Raw genomic sequence first — 12,111 nt, 5'->3', positions numbered from 1 at the left:
GTCTCTCATGTAAGTGGAGAGACCCTCCTGTAGACTCGCACCTTTAGCCTCTCTATCTACAAGCACACTCGCCTTCATCGACAAGTAGTAGCGCCAACCCAAGCTTCTCGTATTTTCAATGGAGCCGTGGCATTCAAGTTGCTACTGCAGCCTGCTATTCCACAAGTGCCAGAGCCTCCGATGGGAGTCATTGCGATTGGAAGGTTGAAACATCGTAGAAGTCTTGCTTGATGTTACTCTCGATTCCGTGAGAGTGGTCGGCGTTACAGCTCCAGCCCCACTGCATTGGAGCTCGCCACTGCAACGCCCGCTCCTCTACGGCATCCCTTCAACGCCTTCTCTACCTAGCTCCCGACTCCCTCGAACAGTGAACAGGCCTCTTCCTGAGAGCGAGTAACTGAAGTACTGAGTGTCGAAGACGAGCGAGGTGAGATCGTTGGGAAGGACTGCGGAGGAGCTGAACCGCGGAGGGCAGCGCAGTCGCAAAATGTTGTAGTAGAAGAAGCCGAGGCTGCGGTCTCGTGCAGGGTAAAGTCTGTTGGTGATGCTAGCGCAGTGGCCTACACCGAGCGTATGAGCACCGAGCATGGCGACGCTCTCCGGGAGGGACATGCCTTTGGAGGAGAAGACCTGGAGGAAGCCATCGAAGCTGATGTCGGCAGGGGGGAGTTGAGCCGAAGCGCGGGAGCTGCTGGCGGAGGTAGAATCGCGACGGCCGCCTCCATCAACGGAGAAGACGACGGCATCTTCATAGATTCCATCAGAATCTCCAAAGATTTCGACTACCCACGCCCTGACACGTGGAGGATAAGGCACACACTCACCTTGCAACACGTGGCAGATAGGGTTGGTCAGCCTAACCCTAGTCAGTTAACCAGATAAGGTTGGCCCTTAACCGTGATTAAACAATTGTGGTTAAGTCAAGTGAATCACGGTTAAATCAGTTGGTTAGATTCGTGCCACGTGGCAACCTTATCTCCAAGTGCCACATCAGCACTGACTGCCACATCATCACCGACTGCCACATCACTTGACACGTCATCTATGCCACCTCAGCAGTCCAGTCAGCACTGACCCTCTGCAGGCACAGTCCCTTGCCAGGCACACTGTGCACACTCCTGCCACCTCAGCACAGAGCTTCATTGGCACACCTCTTGCTAAGCACAGTGCCACATCATCACTGCATGTGACTCACAGTGACACATCATCATTGAGCACCATTTGCACTCCTTTTGCCCCTCCACCTAGATCAAGTCATATCTCTTGATCCAGGAAGAATTTGAGGGTGCTCCAAAAAGGAAAGTCGCTCGTTTTTTCGTGCTCTACGCGCTCGTTACATCACATGCACATTTCGGCGCAAGTTAAACTCACATTTGAGCCTCACTGACAAAACCACTTCCTTCACGCACATTTGCCTCTACATCGACGCATCTGACCCAGCACTTAAAAAGAACAAAAGAAAATGAATTATTTGCTGCTCTTTCATCGATCGACGGTTGGTTTAGATCTAGATCAGAGTAGACTAGATCGCCATAGAGGGGACGCTTTGAATTCCCCAAGTTGCCAATCTAAGCCATGCCCGAAATTCCCGACTAGTACCTACTCGGAGTCAGTCCATACGCTCACATCCGATTTCACATCATTACATTACCTGAAACCTTCCGTTCATCAGTTCAGTGAGCAGACTTCAGAGTACAGAGGCATTGCAGATTGGTTCAGTGGGCAGATATCATTTGATTTCACACACACATGCCACCATTGTAAAGCCTATTTGGCTATCTCACGGCATCGTGCACATCATTTTTCAACCTTGTAAAGCCTCTTGGCTATTCCCGGCATCATTGCCACAAGCCTTGTAATACAGATCAGATCTTATATACTGCAGTTCTATCTTCACCGACGGTACAGAGATTTCACTTGGCATCTTCGGTGTATTTGCAGAGTTGATTCATACAAGAGTTTTTTCAGGACACTTTTGAGTACATTGTTTGCACCATGTCGACTAGCAACCTCAATCTGGAGGCATCTGCTAAGTTAGACAACTCCAATTACGGTACATGGAAATACCGAATGGAGACCATTCTTGTGCTTCAGGACAAATGGGAGTATGTCGATGGATCCATACCTAGACCATTGGCCGATCCAGCCACCAGTAGCTCTACTCCATTTGTTGTCACAGCACCAGCAACGGGATCTACATCTACACAAACAGTTTCTGCACCAGTAGCAGATCCTGCCATTGCCTGAGCTCAAGCAAAATGGGATAAGAAAGATAAGTATGCCTATCACCTGATCAAGCAGAATGTGCAAGATGTCATGCTAGGACAGCTCAACATAGTCAAGACATCAAAAGAAGCATGGGATATGTTCGCAGCTCTCTACGAGTCCAAGAACACATCCAGGATTCTCACCCTGAGAAACCAGATCAACCAGAGTTTCCGCAATAGCAATGAAACCGGTCATGCTTATGTACTCCGCATCAAAGACTACAACAATCAACTTGCAGCAGCAGGAGAGACTATGAATCCCGCAGAAATGGTTCAAGTAATCCTAAATGGACTAGGAGAAGGATATGATAATCTAGTCCAGAGTATTGCCATCCAACGGCAAATTCCAACACTGGAAGAACTTCAGTCAGTTCTACTTGGTGAAGAACTCAGGACTCAGGCCATTCAAGCACGTAAAGGTCATTCTAATGATCAGGCATTCATAGCTTCAGACAAAAGCAGAGGCAAAGGCAGAAATAGAGGTAGATCATATCAGAAAAGTGGTCATCATCAACAAAGTCAAAATCAGCATCAGCATCAGCATCATCCTCAGCAACATCAAAATCAGCAAAGAGGAAATCATTCCAACCGAGGAAGATTCCAAGGACATGGGAATGCATCCACCAATGTGTCAAACGTTCAATGCAACTATTGTCACAAGTTTGGACACTATGAAAGAGATTGCTGCAAGAAGCAATATGACCAAGGCGGTCAATCCACAGCAGTAATCAAGGGAATTCCCGAGGAAGAGGAAATCATCGTGGTGGACATTCTAGTCACAGTCATTTTGCAAATGAACATGGAAATATGTTTCTTGCAAGTGAGGAATTGCATCAGACTGATACAATGCACCTAGACACTGATTTCAATCCCAAAGAGGATTTCAGCTATCAAGTCAACCAAGTGGAACAGGATCCTTGGTACATCGACACCGGTGCATCATCTCATATGACAAATCATCAGGAATGGTTCAAAGAAATGAAGCCATTAGAAGGTCAAAAGAATGTCATCTACACAGCAGACAATACACCGAATCCGGTTCAAGGGACAGGTGTTATCCCTATGAACAATTTCACTGGTACAAAAGGATTAGTCAAAGATGTGCTCTATGTTCCGAAGCTCAGCAAGAACCTTTTGTCAGTAGGTCAAATGACGGAACACAACTACAAAGTCATCTTTGACGGTGATGAATGCACTATCAGAGACAAATCCAAAAGAGGTCAGCTAGTAGCAAAAGCTGTCAAGGAAGGATGCTTATACAGGATGCTAGCTACAGTACCAGATAAGCATGCCATGTCAGCTCAAATGCAACAGATGCCACTATCTACAAAATGGCACAAGAGATATGGTCATGTCAACTTCAAGTACTTGTTAGATCTAAGGAATCAGAATATGGCAATTGGGATTCCGAAGCTACAGTTTCTTGGAAAAGTTTGTGAAGCATGCTGCTTCGGCAAACAAAAGCGAACCAACTTTGTCAGAAGTACCTCTCGTGCACGAGGTATTCTTGATTTGATTCATATAGATGTATGGGGTTATGCCCAGACCCGCAGCATCAATGGTTCACTTTATTACTTGACCTTCATCGACGACTACAGCAGATATTGTTGGGTCTACTTTTTGAAAGAGAAATCTGAAGTGTTTGCCAGATTTCAAGAATTCAAAGCCATGGTAGAAAACCAAATAGGCAAAAAGATCAAGGTCATGAGATCAGACAGAGGAGGTGAATACATGTCTTCAGCATTCATGAACTTTTGCAAAAATCACGGCATTCGAAGACAATTCACATGTGCAGATACTCCTAAGCAAAATGCAACAGCTGAAAGGAAGAATGGGACTTTAGCAGACAGTGCTAGAGCAATGCTTAATGAAAAGCATCTTCCGAATCAGTATTGGTGGGCAGAAGCAATAGCTACAGCTAACTATTTGCTTAATCGGCTTCCTACCGAACCGATACAAGGTATGACTCCTTATGAAGCATTCACTGGACACAAGCCACGCATTGGGCATCTCCGCATATTTGGTTGCATAGCATATGCCCACATACATGATGATCATCGCAGGAAATTGGATGCGAAGTCACGCAAATGCATCATGGTTGGATACAGTGAAGAAAGCAAAGCATACAAATTGTATGATCCCATCAACCACAAAGTCATTATCTCCAGAGATGTAATCTTTGATGAGGAATCAGAATGGAAAACCTCACCTACACAGGAGATAGAAGCATCGACTTCACAGTCATCCATAGAACAGGTTGATGAAGAAGAGCAAGAATTGCCACCAACACCCCAAGCAGCGCCACAGCAGCTCAGACGGTCTACTAGGGAAAGCAGACCACCAACCAGATTGACATATGCTCAGAAAGGCAAAGCAATTCAGGTGGAAACCACCAACTATGCTCTTATGACTACCATCATGGCTACAGAAGAGCCAGTGTACTTTGAAGACGCAGTAGACAAGCCAGAATGGCAAATTGCAATGAATGAAGAAATGGATGCTTTGTATAAAAATAACACTTGGGAATTATGCGACCTTCCACCAGGAAAGAAGGCCATAGCCAACAAATGGGTATACAAAGTGAAGTACAATCCAGATGGCAGTATTCAAAGATACAAAGCCAGATTAGTTGCCAAAGGATTTGCACAACAATATGGCCAAGATTATGATGAGACTTATGCTCCAGTAGCAAAGATGGATTCCATATGGTTCTTGATATCATTAGCGACAATCAGCAAATGGAATGTGTATCAGCTCGATGTCAAGAATGCATTTCTCAATGGTTATCTAGACGAGGAAGTCTACATGCAACAACCAGCCGGTTATGTTGAACCAGGAAAGGAGAACAAGGTTTGCCATCTCAAGAAAAGTCTCTATGGCTTAAAGCAAGCACCCAAAAGTTGGTACAGTAGAATTGACACGTATTTTGCTAATCTGGGATACATGAAGTCCAATGCAGATCATACTCTCTACTACAAAGTTCAAGGGGAAGATATTACTATTGCACTTTTGTACGTAGATGATCTGATTGTGACAGGAAGCAAGGATAGCTTCATCAGAAAACTAAAACAAGACTTATCTGCAGAGTTCGACATGAAAGATCTTGGACTTATGCACTATTGTCTTGGAATTGAGTTCTGGAGAGATTCGGATAGCACATTCATGAGTCAGCTCAAGTATGTTGACAGTCTCCTGAAGAAGTTTCATATTGCAGATTGCAAGATTGTAGCCACTCCCATGGAATAGAGTTTGAAACTTACTAAAGATTCAGAAAAGCCTACAGTCAATGACAGATACTAGAGGCAACTCGTTGAATCTCTTATATATCTGACAATCACACGGCCAGATATTTGTTATGCAGTAAGCTCACTAGCACAGTTTATGGCAAATCCAAAACAGTCTCACTGGAATGCAGCCAAAAGAGTCTTGAGATACATCAGAGATACAAGACAATTTGGGATAGAATACAGAGGAAGTCATCCACGGTTGCATGGATACTGTGACAGTGACTATGCTGGAGATCATGAGACCAGGAGATCGACACAGGGATATGCATTTTTCCTTGGTCAAGGTGCTATATCATGGTTGTCAAACAAACAGCCAACTGTTTCTTTGTCTTCGACTGAAGTAGAATATAGAGCACTCACTACAGGTGCATGTGAGGCTATATGGCTCAGAAGACTATTGTCAGAAACAGATTACTTTGATGAGTCAAAGCCAACAACAATATACTGTGATAATCAATCGGCTCAAGCATTGGCTAAAAATCCATTATATCACTCCAGGACAAAGCACATTGATGTCAGAGAGCACTTCATCAGAGAAAGAGTGTTACTTGGTGACATCACACTGCAGCATTGTGATAGCAAAGAAAATGTTGCAGACATCTTTACCAAACCACTCGGTAAAGAGCTATTCAAGAAACACCGACTAGCTCTTGGTTTGATGCAGAGGAAGGACATTCCCATTAAAGGGGTGTGATGGAATATAATGCTCAGTCCTTCTTCGATTCCCCAGAATCATCATCTTGAGGGAAGGCCTACTTCATGATGTTGATCTTGAGGGAAGGTGTTGAGAGTTCACGCTCAACATCATGTGATCATGTGTGCATAGCACCATCACGTGATCATATGTGCATAGCACTAACCTTATAGAGTGCTATAAAGGAAAGGGTTAGATTCCCTAACCCTAACCCTAAAAGGGTTTGTATATATTCTATTTTTTCAACTAATTCTAGTGTACAGTTAGTCATTTGTGGTGTGCTCTCTAGCTGTGCCCTCTCTCCTCATCTCCACTCTTCTCCTCTCCCCTCTTCATATTTTGTCAATGTTTTCCAGAGAGGTTTTTTACTCATATAGGCCTTAAAAGTTAGTTTTTTCCAATGACAATTTTTTTTAAATTTTCATACATGTTTGATCTCATAGAGAATAAAAATTTGAGAGCATGTACATCAAGTCTTTAAAGCTCATATATTCATGTCCAAGTTTGAGATGAAAAAAATCAATGAAGAGCATTTACATCAACTGTTTCATCTTGAGCCAAGTCTAAGGTGCCAAACAAGTCTATCTCCAACTCTATACCGACTTGATCTCCTATATCATCATCGTACTCTAGCATCGTACGTTCACCTAAAAGTACTTGATCATCTTCTTCAATAAAGTGTGGTGATTCTTGATGATCATTGTCTTCTTCCTCAATATCGTGATCTCCATCTTCCTCCCGTGCGATGTCATTATGGGCATCTTCCTCTTGGCTCATATTGTGATCTTCATCTTCTTCGCTAGATTCATCGGGATCAATTGGATCCGGCATTGGTAGTGGCATCTCCATATCCACATCTCTATCTTCAAAAATTTGCTTACTTCATGGTGCAACTTGGATCACGTACCACCATCTTGGATCAGAACGATCCGGATGAAAAACCACCTATATTGAAGATGGGTGCCAGATGTTGTCAATTATATATATGAAATTATGCTCAAGTACATGTATCAATGGATCTTTAAAAATGAAAGCTTCGATTAATTAAATCATTAGTATGCACCTGCTCACAGTGCTCCGGAAGAACAAAAGTATCACTTTCATCGGTCCAATGTTTGGTGGAGTCTATTGCAAAGAAACCGCTACTATCTTTTCTCACTGTCGCATGGGGACTGTTGTAAATAGTTCTAAACCATTTTACATCAAGAATGAAAATACTAAATCGTCTGAAATCAACTTCATAGATTTCGCGTATGGTTCCACAATAATCCAACTATGAGGAGAAAAGATTGGTATCCGAAGCACTTGCTCGGCTATCTTGTGTGAAGTTAGCCATGACTCCACAATCATATGTGACTGTTTGAATCGATGCGTTCCACACAAAAATGTCGTCCATATGACCATAATGCACTGTACTTTTTGTACTGTAAAAGAGCATCATTAAAACAATGAAGATGCATCTATTTTATAGCATATATTGCCACAAATAATTACGTAATTACATCAAGAGGTAAGAAACTTACATGCACCATACATCCAGATGATAACTCTCGCTCGTGCTCGTTTATTGTCTCTCCATCGCGTTCGGCTTTACGTAGAGCCTATTGTAGCCAATCAAGTGACATTTGAGTGGGGAGAAGAGCCAGATCCCGTGGATATGGTTGCGATCGCCTGTACATTACTCTGAATCTCGTCCTTGCATTTATTAATTCTGCTTTGGCCACTTCATATCTCTCAATCCACTTCTGCATCTCAGGGCTATTGAGGATACACAACTTATTGAATTTCTCCATTTTCTGTTTGCTCATCTTTCTTTCAATCCCTTTTCCTTGGGGAACCGCACCAACGATGCGATCATCATCCTTGTTATGCCAAGCTTGCGGCATATCGAGATCCGTGGATGCAAGAAACTCCGTGATATATACTAATGACTCTTGCACAAGCCATCCCTCTGCCATACTTGCTTCTGGTCTTGCTCTTTGTCTTACAAATCCCTTCAAAGTTTTCATAAACCGCTCGAGAAAAAACATCCATAAACTATGAACGGTACCTGCAATAGCCACCTCATGAACTATGTGCACAAGCAAGTGGACTTGAGTTGTCATAATGCTCGAGCTCTTTCCCCTTTTCCAATCTCCTTTTCCCTCCTCTTTTCCCTCCTCTTTTTCTCCTCTTCTCCTCTTTTCCCTCCTTTTCTCCTCTTTTCCCTCCTCTTTTCCTCTTCTTCCTCTTTTCTTCTTCCTCTTCTTTTCCTCTTCTTCCTCTTCTTTCCCTCTTCTTTCCCTCTTTCCTTTCCCTCTTCTTCTCTCTTTCCCCTCTTCCAATCTCTTTTCCTTTCCCTCTTCTTCCTCTTCTCTTCTTTCTCTTTTCCCTCTTCTTTCCCTCTTCTTTCCCTCTTCTTCTCTCTTCTTTCCCTCTTTCCTTTCCCTCTTCTTCTCTCTTTCCCCTCTTCCAATCTCTTTTTCTTTCCCCCTTCTTCCTCTTTTCCTCCCTCTTTTGCTTTCCGTCTTCTTCCCTCTTTCCCCTCTTTTATGCTCATGCTCTTATGCTCTTATGCTTATGCATAATCTCTTTTCCTCCCTCTTTTCCTTTCCCTCTTCTTCTCTCTTTCCCCTCTTCCAATCTCTTTTCCTTTCCCTCTTCTTCCTCTTTTCCTTTGCCTATGCCTATGCTTATGTTTGTTTTTTGTTTTTTGTTTTCGTGTTTGTGTCTATGTTAGACATGGGATCACGTCGCACGTCCGACGAGTACGGATAGCCTAGCAGGAGGAGACATCACAATCTATATGCTCCAGAGGACTTTGGTTCCTCTCAGGCGACACCTGAGGGGACTACCCCTGGTCCAACTCCTCTCGGACCTAACACTGCGACTACCCCTTAGTCCAACTCCTCTCGAACCTAGCACTGCGACTACCCCTACGTCCGACTCCTCTCGGACATAGCACTGCGACTACCCCTCAGGAAACTCCTTTGCTAGTCGTGCATGGCTTTATCGGGAGTCCCGATGAGTTTGTAGCGTAGATGAGCGATGAGGAGGCAGCGAGATTCTTCTCTCTGCTATCTTAGAGGACCTCAGTAATTCCCTCCCCTACACCGACGGTTGGACCTACTGCCCAGCCATCCCCTTGTGCCCCTTCGACCGAGGGGTCATCACCTGCGTGTGCTTCTCGTAAGGGAAGGAAGAGTAGGAGGGGCCGCTTATGTTGTGCTGACTCAGGAGATGTAGACGAGTCAGCACACTCACATCCCTACAGGTCTCCACTTGGTCCGGAGACACAGTATCAGTCAGGTCCCTTGCCCTCTCTTACTCCCACTACTACTCCTCGCTCCGGAAGCACTCGCACAGCTTCCACTCCTTCTGACTCTACTACCATCAGTCCTCCTTACTCATCAGAGGATCTCTTCTATCAAATCATGGCTGCCGGAGAGATAATAGAAGATAGAAAGGGCAAAGCAGTGATGGCCACCATGAGGCGGTTGATGAGCCATCACTTCAAGAGCGGCATTGCTACCGATTGGCAGTATCAAGATGACCAAAAGAAGCAGGCGGTCATCAATGAATTAAAACAAAAATACCCTAATCCACCAAATTGGGAGTTTAATGAGAATTATATGTGAGAGCGCATGGGTTTGGTCTTGAAGCACCATAGATCAACCTTGCGTACTTCCATCGCAAAGGGGATGGCTAAACCCAGCTGGGCAGACAAAGCTGATTGGAAGTTCTTCAAGAAGCAGAATAGGGACCATCCCGAAATGTTCGAGGGTCAGAGGAGGGATGCAAAGAGATGGCTAGACATCGTAGGTACTTCGCACTTTGGTGCAGGCGGACAGTTGGCATTCGAGCAAACCGTGATAAGTCTACTTCTTCTCATTTAATGTATTGTTCTATTTGTTTTACTACATATTACATGCACTTTATCTAACTCTAACTCTCATAAATTGGATCCACAGCAACCTGCGATGGGTCGTCTTCCTACAGATGCAGAGACACGACGCGCATTTCGCATAGGAACAAAGCCGTGGTTTATTGAGCACGAGGCAATGGGAGCGACGGTCGATTGGGCTGACGTGGCTGCTCACACGGTATAAGTCTACTCCTACTTGTAATCTCACTTTTTAAATTGTTTTATTCTTTAAGTTCCAATCTAATTTTCAATTTATATGGTTCACTCTTAGGGTCAAAGCTTGAGCGTCCCATCACTGGAGGCAAGCGATCACCAGGGCTAGGGATCAGATGCATGTGACGAGAGGATCAGGGAGAAGGCGCAGCTCACGAGGACCAAGGATCAGGCCAACAAGACGAGGACGATGAGTAGTAGTAGCAGTTTGCATATACTTCGCCATGTATGTCATTTAGTATATCCGCTCGTTTGAGCAATTTTGTATCACCCTTTTCGAAAGGGTAATTTTGTAACAAACAATGTTGTATATGTTCGACATGTATATGCTTTTGTTGCTCGATCATTTCATTTGAGCGATTTTGTATCACCCTTTTTGCAAGCGAAATTTTGTAATAAAAAACTTTTTTTTGTAATTATAAAAAAAAAAAGCATTAGTGAGGCAAAATAGGGCTTGCTATGGCCCTGTTTAGCCCCACTAATGCTTTTTTTTTAGTTTTGTTAATCGTCGGTATATAGCGACGTTTACTAGTATCGCTATATAGCGACGTTTATGAGCGTCTCTATATAGCGACGCTTTATAGTGACGGTTCTTTTCTGACACTTTTAATGACTTTAATAATGACGTTTGCGCCCATAAATTTTTTTTTTTAAATGTAAAAAGCGTCGGTATTTTCGTCGGAAAAGGGCCTATGCCTTGTAGTGAGGTTTCACTTTATTTAAAGTCTTACTTCTTATACATAATAAACATCTCATGATAGGAATCTGATAATTATATCATTCTTGTCTTCATTTAAACTCTAACTTATTATATATAATAAATATCTCATGATAGGAATGTGATGATTAAATTATTCTTGTCTTCAATCACTTTATTTCATAGACTTAAATGTATTCAAAATCTATCCTCTCATATGTCTTACATTACGGTCTTGCAACTTTTACTTCACTCAATCGACAACTCACCTCTCTAAATTTATTTAATTGGTTTCTCTTTATTCGAAGTCTAACTTATTAAATATGTCAATAAATATCTCATGATGAGAATCTAATAATTATATCATTCTTGTGTTTCATCACTTTATTTTATAGATTTCAATGTACTCAAAGTCTATCGTCTCACATGTCTCGCATTACAATCTTGCATTTGTTACTTCACACAATTAATAGTCTAGCGTTCTCCAACCATCATCTTAGCGACATCTCAACCTCTCCCAATTCTTTATTCTAAATCTTTCATCTCACATTATGAGTCTGCAGTTCTATAAATCCCTCTCTAGTCGTTCATCTTCTACATCTTGCCCACATATTATTCTCTAACACTTCTTCCACTTTGCTCTCATTACCTTCCTCCTCTCCTCAAGCTTATTCCTTCCATCTTGCTCACAGTCTTACTCGAGTCTACTCCCATTACCATTCTCACAGCCTTACTCTCAAACTCTTCTTGCATCTCACCTTGATGTCTACTCCCACTACCATTTTTGCACTCTTTTTTCATCTCACAACCTTACTCTTGAACTCTTCTTCCACCTCGCCTTACTCTTTCACTTTCTCTTGTTCCTCATTCCATATTCTTGTAGCTTAAAGCTTCATGGATCTTTTTGAAGTCATCAATTCTGTGGCGGAAGCTATTAGCACCAACAAAGATTGGATCACTGAGAACGAGGTGAATAGAGAGCAAAGAAAGAGACAACGAGCTCCATTAACCTAGATGAAAAGGAGTAGTTTGCTCTTCAAAAGCGCCTA

General features: G+C 43.0%; 1 protein-coding gene across 1 annotated transcript; it reads right to left on the bottom strand.

The window, feature by feature from the left end:
* Positions 1–315: 315 nt before the first annotated feature.
* On the bottom strand, positions 316–11,815 carry LOC147888639 (peroxidase 29-like). Its single transcript, XM_087392333.1, has 2 exons — positions 11,712–11,815; positions 316–793 (listed from the first exon to the last, which is right to left on the bottom strand). The coding sequence occupies exons 1-2, from the start codon at positions 11,813–11,815 to the stop codon at positions 316–318; spliced, it is 582 nt and encodes a 193-aa protein (XP_087248459.1).
* Positions 11,816–12,111: the final 296 nt, after the last annotated feature.

The sequence above is a fragment of the Dipteris shenzhenensis genome, chromosome 21 (assembly GCF_047967505.1).
Source record: "Dipteris shenzhenensis isolate YYH24624 ecotype China chromosome 21, Dip_SZ_1.0, whole genome shotgun sequence".
Lineage (NCBI taxonomy): Eukaryota > Viridiplantae > Streptophyta > Polypodiopsida > Gleicheniales > Dipteridaceae > Dipteris > Dipteris shenzhenensis.
Note: the sequence above shows the minus strand (reverse complement) of the source record. Positions and strands in the feature narration are given on the sequence as shown.